Source organism: Rattus norvegicus, chromosome 2, assembly GCF_021556685.1.
Source record: "Rattus norvegicus strain SHRSP/BbbUtx chromosome 2, alternate assembly SHRSP_T2T, whole genome shotgun sequence".
In the NCBI taxonomy this organism is placed as follows: domain Eukaryota; kingdom Metazoa; phylum Chordata; class Mammalia; order Rodentia; family Muridae; genus Rattus; species Rattus norvegicus.
Genome location: NC_141535.1, coordinates 173,428,477 through 173,455,496, shown reverse-complemented (window position 1 = coordinate 173,455,496; position 27,020 = coordinate 173,428,477). Strand labels below are relative to the sequence as shown.

Below are 27,020 nucleotides of genomic sequence, written 5' to 3'. Positions count from 1 at the left end.
TGAAAATAACAGAAATCTAAAGTCTGAGAGACGAAGAAAGGATATGATGAGAATGCCATGTTTGGAACATACAGGAAGCCTAGTGTTGTGATGCAAACCTGTAATCCAGAACATGGGAGGCAAAGGCAAGAGGATCATGGCCCAAGACTGGCAGGCTACAAAGTGAGAAACTAGCCCGGCCAGGACTTACAGAGCTAGACTCTGTCTCAGAAATAATGACAACAAAACATACAAGATTTCTTAAATAAAAAATAAATTGAATGAAAGGTAGATAAAATCAGATAATATTAAGAATGGTTATTATGAAAAGGAAAATGTATTTAATTTAACAGCAACCTACATTGGTAAATGAAAGCAAGGACGTCTCTTAGGAACAAAGCTTCCTCCCCCATCCACTCACCTACAGTCTCATCATACCTATGCAGCAACTACCTTTGCCACTCTGTCTAATATCTGTGACTACCTTTGCCACTCTGTCTAATATCTGTGACTACCTTTGCCACTCTGTCTAATATCTGTGACTACCTTTGCCACTCTGTCTAATATCTGTGAGTGCAAGAAGCAAGCCTGCCTTTCACACCATCTACCTATACTGCCCAGAATGAAGCAGTTATTCCACAAATACTGTCTGAGTAAACAAAAGACCACTGCGGACAAGAAAATTGATATTTGCTTCAGGGTCATTCAGAACATCTCTAAGCAGATCTAAGGTAAATGAAACCGAAGGGAGCTCCTCACACCCTTCCCAAAGCAAAGCCTAGATCATACACCTACGGCTCCAGCATCAGGAGCTGCCGAGGATTCGCTGACGCTAAAGCAGCTCATGTGTTCCCTGTAAGCCTAGTCAAGCACGCCCTGTACTGTGCTCTTTAAAGAATCTTTCTCTCACCCTGCAAGTTCCAGGACTTGCCAGTCAAACAACCTGGATCTGTCCTGTGCTTATGACTGGATCTGACTGTGTTTATGATAAACTAAGAGCAAATAAAATTCTTTATGGATACACCAAGCAAACAGCTGACAGAGAATGTTAATTTACTATCAAATCAATCATAAACTCTAAAAAGGTCATTAAGGAAATTTATTAAAAAGTATAAAGAAATAAATTGGATAGTATTAGAAACATGGAGAAGTCATGTGATTAAATTTAAGGTAAAAAACATCCTTTACAACTAGGTATGTAAGACACTTTGTGACAACTTCAAAAGACACAAAGCCTTACAAATATGCTGGCTAGTAAGACCAAAAAAAAATGTCTAGTAAAAGATTTTTAAAGTAACTTGAAACAATCTTTGAAAAGAAATAAGACTGAGGGTCACAGAAGAGAAAGAGGTCAAATTTAACCTGGAGATAAAAAAGCTACAACCTCCAGCTGCCTCCTCTGATTATTTCCAAATGGCAATCACAGTCGGCAGCTGTGTTTCTCTTTACCATTTGAAAAGACTGGCTCAAAATAAGATATTATGACCCCAGAAGAGAAAGTCTGCAGACATTTTTTCCTGACAATTAGAGTAAGTATGGGCTATAATAGACACAGCAAGTGGGCAAAGGGGGAGGGGGAAATGAAACAGGGGTTAAAATAACACCACTTCTAAGAAAAATTGTAAATAAAGATGAACATAATTATACAACTTAGAAAAATTTATTTCAAGCTGTACTTAACATTAATACTACTAAGTTTTTAGGGCAACTAATAGATCAGAATTTGTTAAAGATTTTTTTTCACAAATTCTGTAGTAACAAATTTGTTTATGTTCTATGTGAATAAGTAGTTTGTTGTCAAAGTACTACAAAATTATTTGGCAAACACTGAAGATTTTCTGTTATTTAATATTAACATTAAAATTCATTAAAATTAACATTTAATGGAACCACTATATTATGCCTTCAAGAAAATGTGGTATTTCAGCTTCAGCTGTAAAATGAAACCCAAGAGTTCATCATACTGGCTAAGTATGAACAGAAGAGGCAAGACAATAAGAACAGGGAGAGATGTGAGGAAATGGAGTGGGAAGAGAAGGAGAAGAAATGTGTGTGTGCAGGTGTGTGTGTGCGGGTATGTGTGTGCAGGTGTGTGTGTGCAGGTGTGTGTGTGCAGGTGTGTGTGTGCAGGTGTGTGTGTGCAGGTGTGTGTGCGGGTGTGTGTGTGCGGGTATGTGTGTGCAGGTGTGTGTGTGCAGGTGTGTGTGCAGGTGTGTGTGCGGGTGTGTGTGTGGGTGTGTGTGTGCAGGTGTGTGTGCAGGTGTGTGTGTGGGTGTGTGTATAAGCACTCATATGTATGTGTGCATGTGACTGTGTGTACATGCGCACACATGAATGTGCATTTACAGTAGAACAGAGCTATAGAAGTAGAGATTCTAGGAAAGTTGGAGTGGAACTGCTCTCTGATTTATACTTAGCAAACAAAGGCCCTTTCTACTAAAACCTTATTTAACACAGAAACATGAAGCCATAGTCTGTTAGTTCACTAATTATATTTATATTTTTTTTTTGACTGGCACATTTTCCTGAAAAGCAAAATTATGCTTATTCAAAACTGGCTATCCACTGAAACTTTACTTACCAATACATAAAAGGACAAAAGAAAACTCTAACAACTGCCACATTTCTCAAACACAAACACTTGACAGAGAGTGAAAGGAGCTCAGCACACTTCACCTTGGCTGGAGTGTGGATCCACACGGCAGGGTTAAGAAGAACGTGATCACACAGTTGTTTCAGGAGGGGCATCCCATTCTGCAGATTGCTCAAATACTTTGAAAATGCAAGGCAAAGTTCAAGTACTGCTCTGCTGACGTGGGATTTGGAAGACTGTGGGAGGTGGGGGAGGGAAGGAGTTTAAAGGTTACTACTAATTCAAAGGAAGGTAAGTAAATTACAAGCTGTCAACACCAAAAAAGAACTTGTCCACAAACTATGCTCAGAGTTAAAGACAGCATGAGGCTCACTGCCTCACTTCCTTAACAGAGGACAGGAAGCAAGGTAAAACAAGATGTAGTTTAATTTAAGTAACTTTCTATAGGCAAAGTAGACATTCTTGTAGACAGTGTTTCCTACCACGCAGACAAATAAGCACACGATTGGCCAATCAATATTAAGAATAATAAAATACTTTGCACCTTACCTTTTCAAGGCTATAGCCGATCACCAAAAAGCCCTTACAAGCGAGCATCTGCTCCTGCATAGCCACTGAGTTCTTCAACAACTCCATGATAAAAGCCAGCAAGGTTGTACTAGAATAAGACAAAAGGCAATGGGTTGAGAAAGAATATTCCACAAGAAAATATTAGAGTCAACATTTATAGTCTTCCATTTATCTTAATCAAAATTTCTGCTTCGGGGCAGAAATGTAGCTCAACAGAAGAATGCTTACCCGGCATGTGTGAGGTCCTGGGTTCAATCTTCCCAAAACATGTAAAGGCAAGTTCTACTAAAACCATCTCCAAGATTATTCCAGAACAAAACACTTACTGTAGGATTAAGAGTCCCTCAATATTTCATGTATTTTATCACAAACAATATAACAAGCATGCACTGCATAGAAAAAAGTGAACATCTGAACATTTGGAAACAAGTAATTGATACACGTGTAAGGAAAGTATTAAGATCTTAATGAATATCGTTTTATAAAGAGATACGGGGGGCTGGCGAGACAGCTCAGCAGTTGAAAGCACTGACTGCTTCAGTTCCCAGCAACCACATGGTGGCTCAACCAACTGTAATGGGATGCCCTCTTCTGGTGTCTGAACACAGCAACATTGTACTCACACATAAAATTTTTAAAAAAGAGAGAGAGGTAAAGGGGAAACTGGAATTGAAGGATGAAATGGGAGGGCATTGCAAAGGAGGGAAAACTAATACCAAAGGCCATTTGAAAAGCCATATAGAAACCTACTACTGTAGAGGCTTCCTAAAATGTATACATATATGAAGGGAATTTAAATGGAGTCACCATACAATGGGGGAGACAATGCCTCAATTGGACATATTATGACACCAATAAACCCTCCAGTGCCAGGAGTGCGTTATGTCTTGTGGAGTCACTGGCCCAGAGGTCCTGCCAAGGCTACTGATTCCCTTCCATAACTTGACAACAATCCCCTATCACTGGAGAAACCACTTACTTCTATCACTACACGTGGAAAAGTAAAGCTGGTATCCATCATCAATATCACCCAGCTACAAACACTACAGTTTAAATAGCACTCAGCCTACAAGATTTACTGGTAAACAGTGGCACAAATGTTATAAAAGTAACCAACAACATTTGAGATTCCAACTCCGTGAGATGGAACTCCTACTGACACTGCTAAAGAGATCAAGAGTCTGAGACTACATAGGTCATGGCCTAGGGGAAACCTAATACTATCATTTTGCTATGGAACAAAATAATAAAACTATTCCTGGGGGCTGGAGAGATGGATGGCTCAGTGGTTAAGAGCACTGACTGCTCTCCCAGAGATCCTGAGTTCAAATCCCATCAACCACATGGTGGCTCACAACCATCTGTAATGGGATCTGATGCCCTCTTCTGGTATGTCTGAACACAGCTACAGTGTACTCGTATGCATAAAATAAATAAATCTTTTTTAAAAGAATTTATTTAAAAAGAAAAACAAACCAAAGAATAAACAAACAAAACCCCTACTCCTAAGGGCATATTGCTATACCCAGAGATCAGTGCACCACTCAGCCCCCAGCAGCGAAGTCTCTAATACACACAACTAGAAACTGCAGAGAATGACAGACTTTTGTAGCTCTCAGCTCTTAATGAGATGTCTTTATCAAACCCCTCCCCTCAGGGCTCAGGGACCTATGTAGAAGAGGAGGAGGAAAGATTCTAAGAGCCACAGGTGTAGGTGACTCCAAGGAAACAGTGTGTTCCTGACATGACAGGGATGATCAAAGTATGAACTCACAGAGACTGTGACAACATACACCAGACCTGCACAAATTCAAACCAGAAACAGAGAGGAAGTAGACACAAAGTCCCACCATAAAACAAGAAGTTGTTTAAAATTGATAGCTGCTGGGAAAGGTAATTATCAGTTTTCTCTAATAGCATGTCACCAAGCATATCAGCTAAACTCCAGAGCAGGTCCCATGCTAAGTAGTTGGCCAGCAGAAAACAGGCTCCATTTTGTGTGCCTGTGTGTATGTGTCTGTGTGTGTGTGTGTGTGTGTGTGTGTGTGTGTGTGTCTGTGTCTGTGTCTGTATGTGTGTGTTTGAGTGTGTGTGTTTGTGTATGTCTGTGTGTGTGTGTCTGTGTGTGTGTGTGTGTGTGTCTGTGTGTCTGTGTGTCTGGTGTCTATGTGTCTGTGTCTGTATATGTGTGTTTGAGTATGTGTGTATGTATGTTGTGTGTGTGTGTCTGTGTCTGTGTGTCTGTGTTTATGTGCATGTCTGTGTCTGTGTGTCTGTATGTGCATGTGTGTGTGTGTACTTTTTGTTTTGTTTTAGTTTGGTTCATTATGTTTAGTATTTTTATCTTATTAACATTTTATTTGTTTTCATTATCTTTTTTGTTTGTTTGTTTCTGTCTTTGCTTTTTAAGACAGAAAGAGAAATATGAAGTTGGGAAAGTAGGAAGGTGGAAAAGATCTCAGGGGAATTAGGGATGAGGAAGTAGTATAATTGAGATGCATCATATGGGGAAAAATTAAGATAAAAAGGAAAAAATAAGCATTACTCTCAAATCCAAAAAAGACACATTGTATACATGTGTGAAATTTTCAAAGAATAAAGGTATTATTTTTAAAAGAAAAGAAATAGATGTAACAAAATAACCAAGCATATTCATTTTTAAGAGTTAGGGATTACAAAAGTAAAGAATAAAACTGAGCAAACGGATAGTTTAAACTATCAAAACAAGCAGGCTGCAAACTGGACTGAGAAGTCTGCCCCTAGCCCGCAAGGCGGTGCATACTTTTAATCCCAGTACTTGGGAGGGACAGGCAGGAGGATTTCTAGGAGTTGGAGGTCTACAGAGTGAGACCCTGTCTCCTAAGCCTAAGGAGAGTAAAGAAGCAGTCCACTCCTTCTTCCTACAGGAAAACCAGCATCCCCAGTCGTGAAATTTAAAAGTGAACAGGAGCCACGGCATTCTCCACCACCCACAATATTTAGAGAAGTCCGAAAGGGAGAAACAGGCTGATCTGCCACCTCCGTATCAGTGGCTCCTAGGAAAGATGCAGATTTTCCTAGGACTGGCAGCCATCCTCATCCCCGACAGCAGCGCTATGCTACGCCAGTGAAGAGGCTGAGAAGGTGGGAGAAAGAAAAACTAATTCCTGTCAAAGCAATCACAAAAATTTAGTAAGCTTATCACTATGCCAAGAGTAATTATTTTAAAATACGGTCAACAAACCATGTGCAGCAGAGCACATTGGTAATCCCAACTACTTAACAATAGACAGCAGGAGGTCAGTAGGTTTGAGGCCAGCTTGGGTAACACAGCAAGCCCTCAAACCACAAATAAATTATTTAACTTAATAAAGCTGGTAAAGGCTACATCTACATTTGATTCCTGCTTAGAAAAAACTAAAAATAATTTCTGTTTCTTAAAAACAATCTGAAGAAAACTGACTCATCAAGAAGATTTTTGGAAAAGAATGGAAAGCTCATTCACATTTCTCAGTAAATGAAATGTCACTGTTGTATTACACATAATTTCACTGGCATATGCAGCCACAAGAAATTCATTCATTTAGACAGCTCTCATGTTCTACAATTTATCATAGAATTCCCATGTTCCTGCCTTTGTTAAGACTCAACCCTGTAACACAGGATATAAAATATATCAATACAACCTAAATTTTTAAAAAATAAAAACTTTTATTCCCATAATAAACCCTTGCCAATTTAAAATATTTATGTGTGTATACACACACACACACACACACACACACACACACACACACACACACACGTGTTTTGTTTGTTTTGATTGGTTTTTCCTTTTTTTTTTTTTTTTTGGTTCTTTTTTTCGGAGCTGGGACCAATCCCAGGGCCCCTTCCTAGCACTGAGCTAAATCCCCAACCCCGGTTTTTCCTTTTTTGAGATAGTGTTTCTGCATAGCCCTTACTGTCCTAGAACTCACTGTGTAGACCAGGCTAACCTAAAACTTACTGTGATCTACCTGCCTCTATCTTCCAAGTGTTGCCATTAAAGGCTTTGTCACCATGGCCAGTCAAAATATATACACTTGTAATAAATCCACTATCCCATGTTGACTTTATTTGGTAACTTTTATTATGTTTTAGATAGGTTTTTGTACTAATAAATCAGAATTACATCAATAATATAATTAATATTTATAATACTGTTCATAAATGTTTCTCTAAAATACTGTTACTCTACAACAATATGAGTGGCAAAATAAAAAATACTGTTCAGTTCAATAATCATGAAAAGTAACTCTCGCATACACTTAAAACAGAAGGCCACCAGGCATGGTGATGCACACCTGTAATCCTGGCTCTCAGACAACTAAGACAGAAAGAGGACAAGCTTGAGATTACGGTAAGCTGCAGGCCAGTGGGGTAAGGGCTACACAGTAACATGCTCTCGTAAAAACAACAATCAAAAAAAGAAGTCAAAAGCACTCACCAGATAGTCAAATCAACCTCATCAGATAAATACTGCCTATAGTCCAGCTGGGCAAAAAGCGGAAACAAAACTTGTACTCCTCCAACTGAATGCATGGCACTCTGGATGGAATGTGTTAAAACTGCCTTTACATCCTTGGAAAACACAAAACACAGGAAAGTTTCAATGGCTTCTTCTCTAAAGTAATTAAAACTAAAATACAACAGGAAATAAATACAGAAAAACTAAAATGTGGTTTGCCGCACGTTTGGTAAAATTTAACAAACACACTGATTGTCTGAGATCGTACCTGGAGCATGAGTGCATGTGGGGAGTGAACAAAGATGGAGGGATTGTCCTTTGGAGAGGACTCAAGGCACAGCTGGGCATCTGTGGCTCGTGCGTTGTACGTGAAGGCAATGGCACTGGAGAGCTTGCCATCGTACAGTAACAGTTTATGGTGCTCAGCAAGAAACAGATCACTTTCCGCTTTAAATTTAAATGTGCCCTGTTAATTACAAAAACAAAAAACAAAAAAATAGTAAAATACACACGGCACAAGGAACTCTAAATACAAACAGCCATAACGTAAAATGTAACAACAACAGGTAAGAAGATATCTCCACGTGAAGTGAGTGTGACCTCCATGATTGACCCTCATGATGATACTTTTGTTCGAGTGCATTAAGTTTAACTCATATTAACTTTCATTTCTCAGGATATTTTCCAATGATTTCTGCGTCGTCTGTTCTGACTCACTGGTTGTTTAAGAGTGTGTTGTTTCATTTTCACGGCATATGTCTTTCCAAGTTTTCTAATTTCATGCTATCAGTCACAATAATATAGCCAATGACTTCACCCTTCTTAAATTTACCAACATGTTTCATAGCCCACCAGATGGTCTGACCTGGACTACTCCATGCACTCTCAAGAAAATGTGTGTCATGCGGGTGCTACAGAGTGTTCTGTATGTTAAGCTCACCTGCTTTATACGGTTGCCTATATCCTCTGTTTTTGTTGACCTAAGTTAGTGTTTGTTCTACTTACAGTCAAATAGATACTGAAGTTTCCTAGTATTATTCTATTGCCATTTGTATGTTCCCTCAATGCTGCCAAAGATTATTTTATAGTCACACATCTAAGAGCAAGGTTTTAATCAGTGAAAGACTGCACACAGAGGGCCGGAGAGGTGGCTCAGTCATTGAGAGCATTGGCTGCTCTTTCAGGGTCCCTGGGTTCAGTTTCCAACACCCAGATAGTGGCTCATAATTGTGTGTAACTGCAGTTCCAGAGATCTGACACCCTCACACAGATATGCATGCAAATAAAACATTAACACACATAAAATGAAAATAAATAAATCATATTTTAAAAAGATAGAAAGACTGCATACACAATAGCTCATAGAATCACGGAGCCCAGTAACACAATAGGTCTCACTTTATGTAAGCATACTCAAAGAACTGTAAAATCAGCTCTACAAACACTGTGAATATAACTAAAGCATGTGTATATTGGCACTGCTTAAATTTTTAATAAAGGGCAACGTGGTACATGCCTTTAATCCCAGCACTCAGGAGGCAGAGGAAGGCAGATCTCTGTGAGTCTATATAGCAAATTCTAGAATAGTCAGGGCTACAACAAGAAATCCTGTCTCAAAACAATAACTCATAAAACAATGAAAACATGACACAATTACTAATATGTAGTTTTTTTCAATGCTAAATAGATTGTAAATATTACTATAAAAATATAAATATAAATAGCAATATAAATCAAAATAATAGTCAGTGTACACTTATACAGAGCACACAGTTATAGTGAGTATAGAGGTATAACAAGCGTACAATTATAACGAGAGCACAATTATAGTGTGCATAGTTATAGTGAGAGCACAGCTACAATGAGTGCACAGTTATAAAGTAAGCGCAGTTATAATGAACACACAGTTATAGTGAGCGCACAGTTATAGTAAGTGCACAGTTATAGTGAGCACAGTTATAGTGAGTACACAGTTATAGTGAGCGCAGTTATAGTAAGTGCACAGTTATAGTAAGTGCACAGTTATAGTGAGCGCACAGTTATAGTGAGCGCACAGTTATAGTGAGTACACAGTTATAGTGAGCGCAGTTATAGTAAGTGCACAGTTATAGTGAGTGCACAGTTATAGTGAGTACACAGTTATAGTGAGTACACAGTTATAGTGAGCGCACAGTTATAGTGAGTACACAGTTATAGTGAGCGCAGTTATAGTAAGTGCACAGTTATAGTGAGTGCACAGTTATAGTGAGTACACAGTTATAGTGAGTACACAGTTATAGTGAGCGCAGTTATAGTAAGTGCACAGTTATAGTGAGTACACAGTTATAGTAAGCGCACAGTTATAGTGAGCGCACAGTTATAGTGAGCGCAGTTATAGTGAGCGCACAGTTATAGTGAGCGCACAGTTATAGTGAGCGCAGTTATAGTGAGCGCACAGTTACAGTGAACACAGTCATAGCGAGCACAGAGAGATGGCTCTGTGAGTATTAGTGCTTGATAAGCAAGCATGAGAACCTCAGTTTGGATCCCCAGCACCAAGGTGAGCCTGGTCACAGTTGTACATGTAATAAAAGCATTATGGGAAGCAAAAACAAGGGCCTACTGGCTATGAGCCTAGCTCCAAGTTCAGTACAAGATGAAAACCCTGTGTCATCTAAGGCAGAGAGTGATGTGAGGACAGCAGAAGGCCTTTACACATGTGTGCACATACATGCAACCAATGAGAGATTACTTCATACTCACTAGAATAGCTTTGACCAAAAAACCTGATAATAACACAAACAGGAAAAGACATGGAGAAAAACGTCATAGACTACTGTGGAAATATAAAAAGATGCAATCATTTTGGAAAATAAATTTTTCGAATATGTAACCCTGTTACTGAGCACAAAAGATAAAAGCATACATCCACAAATTTGTGTATTCATATTAATATTATTCATAACAGCCCAAAGTGAAAATAATACAGTTTCCATGAGCGGATAAGTGGGTAGGCACAATTCAATAGACAGAAGAGGGAATAGCATCATGTACACGGCCCTGGATTCAGTCCCCACTTGGGGCAGGGCCGAAAAAGTAAAAGAAAAACATGAACTAACCAAAAACATGCCACCAAAGAATGAAAAGCTCAGAAGTGACAGTGCAATGGTTTAGATGACTTGGTGTGTCCCACAAACTAACACAAGTTTCAAGTTAGTTCCCATCTCCCAATGTGAATATCTGTAAAGTCTGGAAAACGTGATTCCCAGGGGGCCACGGAAAGCCAGTACAGTACAGTATCCATCAGTGAATTCTGGTGGCATTACAAAGGGACAGACCCTAAAACGGACACATCTGTATTCCATAGCTCTTGCCATGGATTCTTTGCTAAAATTCTACAAGCAGATATGCCATCACTGGTAACAAGCCAAAGACCTTGGACCCCTAGAGCATGAGCCAACTGTTCTTTTGTTTTACAGTTACGCTGTCAGAGGTATTTCATTTCACTACAGTAGTGAGATTGGACTGATAAACATGCAAGCATAACTCTACATACAGAAATTACGTGTCCTAGAAATAGTAAACACATAATAAATATAGAACACACAACCCTCATCTTTATTGTCCTTAAAAGATATGCAAATGAACTTGAAGAGAAATGATGGGGCTGATAATATTGAGAGAGCTAGAAGGCATGCATGGTTCATGGCTGGATCCTAGCGCTGAGGAGGTGAGAGGATTATACGAGTGCTAGAGCTCCAGCCTAGTCTGCCACACTGCAAAACATTTCTCTAAAAGCCGTGTACTACATATGCACATAAATTTTAAATAGATCATAGGTGAACGGATATTGCTTCTACAATATTGTTATATTAATATAAAATATTTAGAAGTAAAATCCACAACAGTAATAAAACAAGAAAAAAGGAATATTCAAGACCATATTGAAAGGTTCTACACCAAATGTTACACATGTCACTTATTGGCAATAAGAAAAATTATGTCAGGAATACATAATAAACCTAATAGAACCTAAAAAGCCCATATAATACAGCATAGAAAAAACAGTGTTTGTGTAAGAAAAAAAAAGGACACTAGAGGACACTGAATATCAAAATTCATTCCAGCTATTTAAAAACATATACCTTATAGGTAATTTATACGTAGCTTAAATTTACTGTCAGTGGTTCTGCTTGCTAGCTGGTCCTACCCCAGGTGTGTGCAGAGTATCACAATCGTGAGGAAGCCTTCATGGCCTAATTGCTTCCCAAGACTCACCACTTAACATCACTTCCTTGAGGGTTAAGCTTCAATGCATTTTAGAGAAAATCATAATCAGACCATAGTACTTATGGAGAAGAAAAATACCATTACTTTACTTCATTAAAAAAAGACAAATTAATTCGAAATGAACCACAAGCCAACAGAGAAATATTAAAACAATAAAACTAAGAAAAGAAAGTGAGAAAATCTTTATAATATTGTAGTCAAATATTTATAAGGACACACTAAAAGACAGAAAAAATTGAAGTTATACTTGATAAAAGTCAAATTCCTGAGACAGATAAAGTGGCACACACTTTTTATCCAACACTCAGGAAGCAAAGACAGACACATATCTGAGTTTGAGGCCAGTCTGGTCCACAGAGTGAGCTCCAGGACAGTCAGGACTACATAGTGAAAGCCTGTCTCAAAAAATAAATAATAATAATAATAATAATAATAATAATAATAATAATAAAATAATAAAATAAAATTCCCATTCTTCAAAGCCCATACTAAAAATAAAAACCAAAGTATACAAGAGAAATTTATAAATCATACTCCTGAGAAAAATTATGTTCACAATATTTATGGAACTCTTGAAACCTAGTAAGAAAATAAATCACAAAAAAGAAAATTGATGTGAAAATACAAATAAATGGTCAATAAGCAACAGTGAGATCTTCAGTATCTTAGGCCAGTAAGAGAATTACAAGTGCAGGGAGGCCAGCCATAGTGACATATGTCTATAGTCCCTGCACTTGAGAGGTGGAGACAGGGTGATCAGGAACTCACAACCAGCATCAACTATGTACCAAGTTCAAGGCTGGCTTGGAATACTTGGGATCCTGTCTCAAAAGAAGTGGGAGTGGGGAAAGGAAGGCTACAAACATCTTCCAATGGGAATAATCCTATCCCTAAGTAAATATCCAAACAAAATAATGATGTCAAAGAGACACTTGCACGTCCATGACTATAACACCATTCTTCACAATTGCCATGAAGTACAGAAAGTGCTCAATAAGAGATTAAAAATGGGCTGGGTGTGGTAACACTTGCCTTTCATCCTAGCACTACTGAGGCAGAGGTAGGAGGATCTCTGTGAGTTCAAAGTCAGCATGATTCCAGGACAGCTATGGCTGTGTAGAAAGACACTGTCTCAAAGGGGGAGGGAGGAAGAAAAAAAAATAGACAGTACATACACAGAATGAAATATTATTTGGCCATTAAAATAAATTCCATCAGTTTGACAATGTGGATAGAACTGGAGGACATATATTAAACAGAATAACCCAAGACACAGGCAGATAAATGCTCCTTATTCTCTTCATACTTAAAATGTAAGGCTGCTGTCAATCTCTTACAAGTTGAAAGTTGAACGATGGTTACCAGAGATAGGTGGTGGTGGAGAAAGCATAATCAATGTGTGCTACAGAACAAAGAAAGCAGCTATGGTGCATGGTTGGCCAGCAGAATAACTACAAGTAACAATATAGTTCAAAAACGCAAGGAAAAGGTAGGAACATTTTATCATGAAGAATAAGAAGACTGATATATGTTGAGAAGATAGATACTGATCCTGATGTGAACATAATATAAAGTTTGTATTTTAATAGTGTGTGGTACCCCATGAATATGCACAATTTCATGTCGCCTTAAAAACAGATTTGCCTTCATCGAAAGAATTAGAGCATGAAATAAAGCTGAAACTTAAGCAAGCACTTTCGACATTACCTCACGCATGCCAAGTATGCTGCATTTCTTCAAACTGTGAATTGCCCTTTGACCCTGTCATGCTCCCGGTGCCCTGCATACATTATAACTACTCAAGGTATAACTCCCCATGTACAACCCACCCTCAAGTCAAATCCAAAAGGCATTCAACCATTAGACAGCGGACAGTAAGTTAAGTACCTTGTACCCCAGGCCCAACTGATAGATGGCAAAAATCTGAGCTGCATTCAGAGCATCACTGAAAAGGTAAACTGCAGTCATCTGACCACAGAACACCCGATTCGCATCTGCTGTCTCTGACGAGCCCAGGAAGCATTTGTCAAAGGTCTATAAGAGAAAATAGGTTTTATTTTTTAAAAAATACACTTTGGAAGTGATAGCTAGCACATAAAAAAATAAAACACTATTTGGCCATGAAAATGAATTAAAACTCTTCCATTTTTACAATGAAGATAGAACTTTATACATATTAGAATATAAAATGATATAATAAGTTAAAAAAAAAAAACAAGATGGGATTGGGGATTTAGGTCAGTGGTAGAGCACTTGCTTAGCAAGCGCAAGGCCCTGGGTTCGGTCCCCAGCTCCGAAAAAAAACAAAAACAAAAACAAAAACAAAAAAAAAAAAACAAGACACAGAGAGATAAGTACACATACATACATGTTTCTTTCTAAACTATATATGAATAGAGTAAAAAAAATTCATTTAGCGCCTATTCCTTCACACCTGGAGTGGAGATTGGAAACTGCATCTTAAAAAATGGATGAACACAAGTTCTCTAAGTTGCAGTAAATACAATGAGTGTTAACAATGAGACACTAAGAAGAGAATCTGACAAGTTGACATGATACTAAGCTAAGTTAGATATCTCAATTAAAGGGCGAGGTTTGTCTGAAGCAGGAAAACGGTGAGTTTGGTTTGGGACAGCATGAGTGACCCTTCTCACCATGATTTTACAGTAAAGACACTGGTGGACCTCATTAGCAGTGGCTGCTAAAAGGCTAAAGAAGCTCATCTTTCTTAACCACCAGCACGTGTTCTGGGACTCAGCGTTTCACACCTATTTCCAGGTGGAGAGGGAGCAGATCACATAGGTGGTAAGTGACAGAACTGAGTTTCAGAGCTGTTTGCTACAAGTCATGCGCTCTGAAGGCTAACATCATCAACACTGATATAAAAACGATATGAGAGGTGAATGCACATGAGTGGCTTAGCATGAAGCCATCTTCCTTAGTGGTCTTTTTTTTTTTTTTAAGTTTTCTATAAAAAGGATGTTAGAAGGAGAGAAATAGGATTATCACTATTTCCATTCTAACCTCTGAGTTCTGAAAACATAATAAATAACAGTACCAATAGCAGCAATGAAGTATATGCAAAGCATATGGGCCTGTATCGTCTAAGTTCTTTAAAAAATAATCATCTTTATCTAAACTCAGAATACATTTATGATAAAACCTTAATAATACCTTAGCTGATAAGTCAACTTGTTTCATCAAAATATAAGAGTAGTTAAATTATGCCTACAAAAATACATTATGGTGTCCAAATTATATACTCCGATTTTAAAATATTCTAGTTTATAAACTTCACTCCCTTAAATAGTTTTCCATAGTGTACTGATTAGTTTTGTCAAGTTAAGCTAGAGACATCTGAAAGCTGGACCCTCGGATGAGAACACACTCTCACTGTATTCGCCTGTAGGCTACTGTCCAGCCCACTATGGACAGTAGCCTCTCTGGACAGACGATCCTGGGTTTGATAAGAAAACAGGCTGAACAAGATGAGAGGATCAAGCTAGTAAGCAGCACTCCTCCATGGCTCTGTCTGCATCAGCTCCTGCCCTGCCTGCTCTGATGATGAACAGTGATGTGGGAGTGGAAGTCAAACCAAGCCTTTCCTCCCCAGGCTGCTGTTGGAGCCGGTGTTTATCAGAGCCACAGAAACCCTAAGACACATTTGGAACTACTTACATCACTGGTGTTAACAAACCATGTTATCTCTCCGTAGGACGCAAGTTCGCCATTCACGTAACATCGGAGCTCACTGTTCTTCCACCGATTGTAAATGTGTACAATAGTTACCATGTACCACTGAGTAAGCAAAAGTAATGGTTCTCTTATTAATACAACCACATTGACAGTAACTAAAAAGTGGGAGGTTTTAATTAGACTTAAAAACAAAATTTGAGTACTTTTACTAGCTCAACATAAAATTTCTAAAATAGTTATTTATCTGGGAAAATCACAGCAAATTAATCTTAATCACTAGATAATTTTTCCAATGTAATATTATGAAATTTTTGAAACATATCACCAAAAAGTTAAATAACTAGTACAAATAGCTTCTTTAAATTTTGAACATTTTCCCATACTTAACAAATGCATCTTACTTTAATGTACCTTCGAAACATGTTATTGATGATTCTCTACTAATCTCTTACTTGTATAAAAAAAGGCAACATAAAATAAGTATCATTTTCTTTTCTCCTGGCATCTCCCATAAAACCTACAAATAACCACACTGGAGAGATGGCTCTATGGTTAAGAGCATTGTCTGCTTTTCCAGAGGTCCTGGTCCTGGGTTCAGTTCCCAGAAAACACATGGTGGCTCACCATCTATCCTAGGATCTGATGCCCTCTTCTGGTATCCAGGAGTACATGCAGCTAGAACACTCACATACATACACACACACACACACACACACACACACACACACACACACACACACACACACACACCAGCTACCAAGTAACTTACACACACTCTGAAAAGGCATGAACAGTTGCAAACCCACACATGGGTGACACAGTACTCTGCAGGCCTGGTAGGTTCTTAAAGGAGCCGACTCGGGAAGAGCACATACCTTTTGTGGCTTGAAATCAAATTTCACACAATGTTGAAAGCCTTTTCCTTTTGACTTTATCGAGGTTATAATCAAACAGCCTCCAACAAAATGAGCAGAATAGCCAAGACCTTTGCTGGTTCTGAAACTATGAAGAGTAAGTTTTTATTTTACCTTGAAATAGTCTTGTTTGCAAAATAAGTTGGTAACACTAGTCAATTCTAGAAATACATACCAATACAAATATGGTTTATCCTTGTCAACATTAATATTATTTACAGGATCCATTCTAAGCCAGGTGTGAAATGTAAAACCATTCTGGTAAGGCCATCTGGCTATAGGAGGTAATGCAATAGCCTAAAGGAAAGAAAATATAGTTATTAACTTGCATGAAAAACTTTATTATTGAACTCATAAAAATGAGACTTTACAATGTTATGTGTGTTTCTGCTGTGTCAAACTACTTTAAGTTATAAAAAAATCACAAAGCAGGCTTTATTTGGAAAAAACTTTTAGTAACTGTGGAATTTTCCCAAATAAAAATATTAATTAACTCTTACTCCCCTCTTACCTGCTCTTACTCTTTGTTTTTCGCTGCTCTTGCCCCCTTCCCCATCCCCTCCCTCCATGTGCCCATGGCCAGCCTTTCCTCTCCTCTACTCTTTTTCTCTAATTAAACCTCTCCACGTGGAAAAAAAATATTAATTAAATGATAATTAATTCAGTGTAGCTTCTGAGACTAAACTCAGGTATACTTCATATTTTACTAAAGAAATAGCCAAAAGAATTCTAATTTAAAGAAATAGTACTACAGTTAAGCATGAAATTTGACTAAAAAGAAGATGGTGGGGATAGAAAGAGGTTAAAGAAAGGGCTCGGTGTATGTTATTTTTGTAAACTACAAGTATAAAACTAAACAGGATTACTTTACAGAATTTTCAAAAGGATATTCATAAGCCGTTTCATATGTGTGGCTTTACCACTTAGTTTAAGCTTTTTAAATATACTATTAGCTGGATATGGAAGCACGTGCTACACATGTGCTTGGGAGGCATAGGCGGGTAGATCTTTGGGAGATCAAGACCAACCCGGTCTATATAGCAAGTGACAGACAAGTCGTGGCCACAGATCCTATCTCAAATAAACCAACCAACCAAAGAAGAAAAAATATATATATATATATATACATATATACATATATATAGTTATGTATAATGTACACATTATAAGTATATATATATATATATATATATATTTGTAATATATGATGGAAAGGTTTCTAAATAGCAACACAGTGTTTAAAGGTTAAAAATAAGGTTGGAAGATACACTACCAGATTCAGAACCCATGAAAAGACATTATAATGTATTTTATACATGCATAAGGTCCTTACTGGGTTTGACAATTCCTTCAAAATTATGCTACACAAAACGCAGTGCTTTAAAAAAAAAAAGCAAAATAAATTGCACTATAATAAAATGCTTCAATAAAAGCTTTGAAAGATACCGTGTAAGTTTTAAAAGACATGATGCAAACATGGGAGGGAATATTTGCCAAACTGAATATCTAATAAAGAAGTATTATCCAAAACATACAAAGAATTCTAATTACTCACTAATAAAAAGGCAAATGCCAGACTGATCATGGAGAGGCACACCTTTAACTGCATCACTGGGGAGGCAGAGTCAGGCAGATCATTACGTGTTCACGTCTGGGCTGGTCTACATGGCAAATTCTAAATCATCAAGAGCTACATAGGAAGACTCTGTCTCTGTCTCTGTCACTGTGTCTTCTCTCTCTCTCTCTCTCTCTCTCTCTCTCTCTCTCTCTCTCATATCAAAATATGTATGTCTTGAAAGCAGTTACACTAATAGCCAATGAAAACGTGGGAAGATGCTCAATATAGCTAGTCATCAGGAACTTATAAACAAAGCCCATGACAGGGATGGCCGTATATAGTTCAGTGGAGCAGCACTCCATTAGAATAAACAAAGTACTCAGGTGGCACCCCTGCACTGGAAACAGCATCCCCACACACAAAAGAATCCCCTAAAGAAAAATAAAATTATTTTTAAAAAAAGAATCCCCTACATAACATAAACTAGCATCATCAAGGGAAGAAACCGAAACCTCCCAACACTGTTAAGGAGACTAGTTCCTCAAAGTACTAATCAGAGATATAAAACCCAGAAATCCCAATTCTAGGTTTAAACCCAGTAGAAATAAGAACTTACATCCATATAATCAATTGTACACAGAAGCACTGAGTTACATTAGTCTTCAAGAATCCAAAGGTTACAAAATCAAAATATCCATTAAATAAAAAGCAATTAAATGTGAAAGGTACACACAACAGACTCTAAAAATCAGTAAGAAGAAATAATAGAACTGCTGATACAAGCCGTGATATAATGGATCGAGATTATTATGCTAAGAAAAAAATTCAACCCCATAGACCACATGTTCTTTAATAATCATATATATTCATGGTTCAGAATTGACAAAGTCAGAGAAAACAAAGTAAATTGGTGCCAAGTGTAGGGATTGATGAAATGTTCAAAAATGGATTACGGTAATTTCACGACTTAATATTTTAAACTGTATACTGTATGCTATAAGTTATATACTATAAGATATGTGAATATAGTCAACAATTTCTTTAAAAAAATTCACACTTTATACTTCAAGCCTTGTCATTAATATAAATTTTATAAATATTCTGTACATATGATATGTATAATGATATATATACACATATTCTTTCATATGTATTAAATATACTAAAACATGAGAAACATCACAGATATACTTATGTAATAATTCTTGTAAAACTAAAAGCAGCTAATTTTATATGAAGCTATACTGAACTAAACCTACTCTATTTTCAATGTATGCTAAGGTTTCTTTCACCTAAAGTGAGAAGAGACATGAGAGCTTTATAAAAGAGGATCTGCCTATAAACTCAGCTTCCTTCTAAGCTATCTTTGAAGAAAGAGTGAAGTATTGAAGTTATCTTAATGTATTTATCTTAAACACTTACTCTCTTAAAACTTTAAAAGCTATCCAGATGAACTTGTCCTATTTTTAAGATAAATGCAAGTAGCAAGATGGACAGGTTTCAACCTCAGAGAACTATAAACAATTAATCCTAATATCATGCACTAGAAGTGGTTGCTCTTGTGAGAACGCTTTTGCCTGTCAGAGGTAAATAATGAGCTCTCAGATGAACTGAGTGATATGGGACACACCTACACATTCAGACACTTATGATGCCAAGGTAACGAACTCTAAGTAGGATACTAGCTTCGGCAACAAGGCAAGACAAAAGCAAAACAAAGTAAGAAAATCCCAAAAAGCAAGCCAAATACCACTGAAGTATTCAGTTTTGTTTTGTTTCATTTCATTTGATTGAGACAGGGCCTCAGGGAACCCACACTGGCCTCATAGTCCCTAGGTAGCTGAGGATGGCGTGGACCTACCAACCTTCCTGCCTCCATCTCCAAAATGTTGAAATTATATGTATGACCCAAGACACTGCGAGTGTCCTTCTAAAGTATAGTCTTATCTCTTAGCAGATAGTGCCAAACACACAGAACCAAACAAGCAAGCAAGATTTTTATGCTCAGCAAAATAATAAATGAAAGACTAGTTCAAGAAAAGATTAAAGATCTAAAATTAGTTTAGTATAGACTGACTGATTTAATGAGTTAAGATATTACAAATATGACTACCATGTATAGTGACCTTATTTATAAAATAATAAGAATATAATAGGTAAACTGGCTAAGGATGTAGCTCAGTGACAGTGTGTTTGCCAATTCTATCCAGCTGTGGTGGCACACACCTAGAATCCCAGCATCAAGACACTCAGGCAGTGAGAGCCCCAGTTTGAGCTCAGTCTGAGCTACTGAGAGTTTGATATCAGTCTGGAGCTGTATAGAAATACCCTATCTCAAAAAACTACGTGTATTTTTATAAGAATTTATTACAAAGAAGGATAATATGACTGCTAAGTTTCAAAGAGTCATTCTTTCTACGTACCAGGTGTTAAAAAAAATGTTCAGAAAGACAAAAAGTCAAAGTGTTCCACACTGGAAGCTACTTAAAGTTACAGAAAAGCAAACCTCACAGAATAGTACAACAACATAGGAAAGGAGGGCTGCACTGCCACCACTGAACCAAGCTTTCAGCAGGCAGTCTCCACACATGTTTTAAGCATCAATTTCTCTGTCTCTCAAACAGCTAGAGGAAAACGGTTCTAAGGACTGAGTAAGCTCATGCGGAAAGCTTCTGCCTAACACAGAACCTTGTGCTGACAAGGAAAGAGAGATCTGGGGGCGTGCCTCGTGCGTAGTTACTTACTGCAGCACTCTTCCCTGGAAAGTTGAAAAAGGCATCAGGAGCGTACTTCTGAGGCATGTGCTTTAACACAGACAGCAGTTTCCCAGCATGCGGAGGCTACAAAATAATGCTTTATTAATCATTCTATTCTCTATAAAACATTTATTATATATACATATATTATATATATATGCTTTAATATATACAAAAATAACAATAATACTATGAACTAAAGGGTATATATAAAAACAAACAATGCTATTTCCAAATATCTTAATAACATAATGAACTCTGTAACTCATTTTGTTCAGTAAATATGAGCAATTCACACCTCTAACAATCCAAAATTTGAACTTTAAAAACTACCTCAAACTGCCACTCGCTCCTTTATACATCCTAATTTAACAAATATAAAAATGCTTACTTATATTCCAGTGCCAAAGGTACTTTTTAAAAGTCATAATATTTTAACTTCATGACAAACCTACAAGGGGGTTCTGTTATCGTCCTAATTTTACAGAGGAGGACTCTAAGGCAGAGGAGCACACTTCAGGCCGTACAGTAACTGATGGGGTCAGGATCAGAACTCAGTCTAACTCTACAGACCATAATTTTAACAATAATACTTTCACCAATTACATTATGCCCTCACTCCCCTGTCTTTTTTATTTATTCATTTCTTTATTTTATATATGTGAGTACACTGCTGCTATCCCAGACTCCTGTCTTTAATAGACCGCCTTTAAAATGGCTACCAGATCGTATCTGTATCTCCAACTTCATTCTCCGCTGTGCCTTCTCATAGAATTCTTTCCACAACACTAAGTGTGAGCTATTCCTTTTGTTTAAAATGTGCTCACTAAGCCTACCTCACTCTCCTGCGAACCAGGGAAATCCTTCATTCCCTTCAAAGCTCATCTTAATGACCACTTCCTCAGGGCAGTCCTCCCTGAACTCAGAGACTGATTAAATTTCTCTAGCATATTTGATTCTACAATATGCCTCAAATGCACAGCATATATAAAGGGTATATTATATTATATGTTTTAATGTTTCTTTGACCCACAAAAATATCTAGTACATGAAACAATCAAGAACTAAAATGAAAATCTCATTAATATTTATAAGGAAAGCCAGGAGCAATCAAATACACATTACCATCTTAATCAGTCTATAAGGAAATATAGTAAAAATATAGGACATTCATTCTTCTTTATTACAAGCTGAAAACAGGGTCAAACCATGGGTGAGATTATCTGATTTTATTTACTAGTCTAAGTTAGTATGACTATGTAAGAGTTTAGTTGCCTTTTATCTTAGCCTTAGTTGCCTTTTAACTTCAGTCTAAGAAATGATTTTTAACGAACCATACCACTCAACTATAAAAGTAAGCTTAAAAGCAAGGAACTACAATCACATTCACTTTTAAATATATCTCAAAGAGAAGTAAAGTAACAAAAGATAACGGCAATAGCAAATAGGTTGGGATATGATGGCATTTCTATCTAGAAAAATCATTCCTCCAAATTCCTTTTCCTGTCAGTGAATCCAAAAAAAAAAACAAAAAAAAACAAAAAAAAAACAAAAAAAAAAAACCAGACAACCTCCCCCAGACACTGCTCTACTACACTGGAGAGCCTTTAAGAAAAAGACTGTCATATTTCCTATTACACATGATGATGATTGCCAGTGCACTCACTCCACACGTAAAAATCTCTGATCTATGTGTAGACTTAGATTCGGGGATTTTTCACCCTACTATTATCCAAGTCAAAGGCAGAAGTAGCTGGCGTGTATAACTAACTATAAAGAACTGGTGGTTTCTTGTTTTACCTTTATCTTCTAAGCCTACTCTGATTGTCCTCCTTACCGTGAGCAGCTATAGTGACAGGTCTAATATTGGTATAATGTAGTCTGTCAAAAATGTTTCCGCGGGCTTGTAAAATGGCTCCGCAGATTAAAGGTGCCTGCTGCTAAGACTGACATCCAGGTTCAATCCCAAGACTCACATGATAGAAGGAGAGAACCAACTCCTACAGGATGCCCTCTGATCACCAAACATCATACACATGCACGCGCACGCACATGCACGCACACACACACGCACACACACGCACACACACGCACACACGCACACACACGCACACATGCACATGCACACACACATACACACACGCACACATGCACATGTAATACACACACATACACGCACACACACGCACACACACACACGCACACACACGCACACACAAACGCAATGCACATACACGCACACACATGCACACACGCACACACACACACAAATGTAAAAAGAAAAGTCTATTTCAGCATTTAAATGACTTTATATCACATATATCATTTGGCTGACTAATTAATTACTCTCTTCCTATGTCTTTGCATTTGTTTATCTTTTCCATACAGTGCTTTTTCAATACAATGTATCTTGACCATGACTCTCCTCCCCCAACTTCTCCCTGATCCATCCCAACCTAGCTTCATGTGTTCTCATTCCCCCCTTTCAATAACTAAAATCTAAAGAAAAAAATGAAAATCAAAACAATAATGAAAAAACCCACAACATAAAAATGGCAAAAACATAACAAAAATACACATCCCCCCCAAAAAAAGAGCTCATTTTGAGCTAGCTAAGTACTCTTAAGTACGGTGCCTGCCCTGGAATGTGGTTGATGTATCCAGTGACACTCCATTGGAGAAAACTAATTTTCCCTTTTCCAACAGGTATAAATGCAAATACCTTGTTAGTTAGGGGTGGGACTTTGCAGCTACCTCTCCTTTTCAGTGCTGTGCACCAGTTTTTAATTGCTATACAGTATTTGATTCTAGATAATAAAGGGTAATGGGGGATAAATATGATCAAAACAGATTGTAAAATGCATGGAATTGTTAAAGAATAAAAGGTATGTCTAACGAAATTCATAGGCAAATGGATGGAACTGGAAAATATCATCCTGAGTGAGGTAACCCAATCACAGAAAAACACACATGGTGTGCACTCATTGATAAGTAGCTATTAGCCCAAATGCTTGAATTACCCTAGATGCCTAGAACACATGAAACTCAAGACGGATGATTAAAATGTGAATGCTTCACTCCTTCTTTAAAAGGAGAACAAGAATATCCTTGGCAGGGAATAGGGAGGCAAAAATTAAAACAGAGACTGAAGGAACACCCATTCAGAGCCTGCCCCACATGTGGCCCATACATATACAGCCATCCAATTAGACAAGATGGATGAAGCAAAGAACTGCAGGCCGACAGGAGCTGGATGTAGATCGCTCCTGAGAGACACAGCCAGAATACAGCAAATACAGAGGCGAATGCCAGCAGCAAACCACTGAACTGAGAATAGGACCCCCGTTGAAGGAATCAGAGAAAGAACTCGAAGAGCTTGAAGGGGCTCGAGACCCCATATGTACAACAATGCCAAGCAACCAGAGCTTCCAGGGACTAAGCCACTACCTAAAGACTATACATGGACTGACCCTGGACTCTGACCTCATAGGTAGCAATGAATAGCCTAGTAAGAGCACCAGTGGAAGGGGAAGCCCTTGGCCCTGCCAAGACTGAACCCCCAGTGAATGTGACTGTTGGGAGGAGGGTGGTAATGGGGGGAGGATGGGGAGGGGAAGCTCAAATTTAAGGGGAGGGGTAGGGATTAGGGGGCTGTTGGCCCAGAAACCGGGAAGTGAAATAACAATTGAAATGTAAATAAGAAATACTCAAGTTAATAAAGATAAAAAAAAAGGTATGTCTAAATTAATCTGAGCATGTATATTTTACCTAGCTACTATCTTCGCAATGAACGTACATGCTGACAATTCACTGCTATCAAAAACAGGGTTCTAAGGTAGGTTGGAGGGATGTAGTAGGGGTAAATAAAATCAAAATGCCTTGTATACACTACAAAGTTTTCAAAGAATTGACACATTTTTTAAAAACGATGACCAGCTGAGCATCTTCAAGTACACTTCCTTGTGAACAGTGTCTAGGCACTTAAGAAAGTATTACTAATTCACCACATACAAGTATTTTATGTGACTGAGTAGCACTAGGCTTCTGTTCACTTTGACTCCACTGATGTTCAGTCCAACCAAACACACATTTGTTAACTGAGTTATCCAACTCTGCTCATCATCACTGTGTTTTAAATCCATAATATTATAGACTGAAGGTAACATGCCAATATTATAGACGAAAGGTAACATGCCAATATTACAGACAAAAGGTAACATGCCAATATTATAGACTAAAGGTAACATGCCATTATTATAGACTGAAGGTAACATGCCAATATTATAGACTAAAGGTAACATGCCAATATTATAGACTGAAGGCAACATGTCAATATTGTAGACTGAAGGTAACATGCCAATATTATAGACTGAAGGTAACATGCCAATATTGTAGACTAAAGGTAACATGTCAATATTGTAGACTAAGGGTAACATGCCAATATTATTTTTACATGAATTTCCATGTCTATATTTATCTGTCCACAACCTTCACAATTTCCTTGTTTTTACTTTTTATAACAATACTTTACTATGTAAAGTATTAATTATAAAATCTGAATACATTATTTAAACATAAATCAAAACAAAGTCAAAGAGTACACTGCCTCTTCCTGATATAACATAGATAAGACCTATACTTACAAACAGTACCATAAATAAGAACAAAACCATACAAGTGTATACAACAGAAATCGTTTTCCAACATGGAAAAAGAGGCTCCTTAAGACCATGCCCTGTCAGAAATGAAAACACACTGAAACCGTTCTGAAGCCAACTTAACACTGTACACAGAGGCACCCAAACAGCACAGGAAGGAATCTGGAGATGCAGAGAGAGAAGCCCAAGTAGGTGGTCTCGAATAAAAGGACAGAGCTGCAGGTGAAGGAGCTGTACGGAGAAAACTCTCCAGAAGCCCGGCTCAACGCCGTCACAGTTGACAAGGTGGGGCTAAGACACCGACGGCCCCAAGTCAAAACATGCTAACCTACAGAGATATAGAGAACTAAGTCACCTGTGCTCCATGGATTAAGCAGGGACCTTGAAGGAACCAGGCTTCAGTAATAAGGAGAACCAGCCCTAGCATAATAAGTCACTATAAATCGAAATGTGAAAACGTGAAACTAGTCTTAAAGAACGAAGTTTATCCTGAAGAAATTCATATATAGCTCTACAAATGGCCTAATAATCTTAACAAAAAACATGACAACAACATAGAATTCACCATACCTATGTCATAAAAGGCAACCTATAATCAGGAAGAAACCTCAATGGATAAAATCCTGTTCTGGAAATTACAGAACCATGCAGATAAGAACGCTTGCTGTTATTATTATCATTCTCATCGCTGAATTATTAACACTGTGAAGAACTGAAAGGAAAGTATGAACATAAAAAGAATTTTGAGGTGAAGGGATGCTGGAGACACAGCTTAGTGAGTAAAGCATTTGGAGCACAGGCATGAAGACCTGGGTTCAGTTCCCATAATCCACATTTTAAAGGCAATGTGCATAGCCAGGCATGGTGGCACACAGCAGGCAGATAACTGTGAGTTTAAGACTAGCCTGGTCTACATAGTGACCAGCTGTGTAGGTCTACATGTAGGCCAGCTACAATGGGACCCTGTCTTAAAAAGAAAGAGGAAGGGAGAGGAGGAGAGGGGTCGGGAGGGGAGGGGAGGAGAGGGGAGGAGAGCAAGAATGAGATGTGGTTGTCTATGCTCATACTCTCAGCAATGGAAAAGTGGAGATAAACAGATACTCAGCGTTTACTGACCAGTCAACGTAGCCTACTTCATGTTCCAGGAAAGCAAAAGATCTCAGTAAAATAGCAATAAGACAGCACCTGAGGAACCACACCTAGGCTGCCCCATGGACTCCACAAGAAGATGCACACAAAACATACACAGAACACCAAAAGAAAAAAGAAAAGAAAAAGAAAAAAAAAAGAAAAATTAAGTTCATACTAAAACAACAAAGCTCAAAAAAAAAAGAGAAAGAAAGAAAAAGAAAACAGTAAGGGAAAATAAAAAAGAAACGTGAGCAGATCTCAGTTGTCTGCAGGGCAGTATCAAGAGATCTAACTTAGTTGCTACCAATGTACACCAGGTAGCTCAGTGAACCTGTGTAAGGCTCTGAGTTACACAACCCCAAGTACAGACAATGAGGAAAAAATCTTTTCAAAAGAAAGTTTAATTTAAT

The 27,020-nt window shown here is 37.8% G+C and overlaps 1 protein-coding gene across 8 annotated transcripts in view; it reads right to left on the bottom strand.

The window, feature by feature from the left end:
- The window catches only part of Lrba (LPS responsive beige-like anchor protein), a 580,781-nt gene that overhangs the window by 484,982 nt on the left and 68,779 nt on the right, over positions 1 to 27,020 (bottom strand). For all 8 annotated transcript variants that reach the window (NM_001439655.1, XM_087627154.1, XM_087627167.1 and 5 more), the window contains 9 exon segments: positions 2,656 to 2,808; positions 3,122 to 3,230; positions 7,608 to 7,741; positions 7,897 to 8,094; positions 13,785 to 13,931; positions 15,576 to 15,695; positions 16,469 to 16,595; positions 16,683 to 16,804; positions 20,810 to 20,905. In NM_001439655.1, coding sequence (NP_001426584.1) covers positions 2,656 to 2,808; positions 3,122 to 3,230; positions 7,608 to 7,741; positions 7,897 to 8,094; positions 13,785 to 13,931; positions 15,576 to 15,695; positions 16,469 to 16,595; positions 16,683 to 16,804; positions 20,810 to 20,905 — 1,206 coding nt within the window.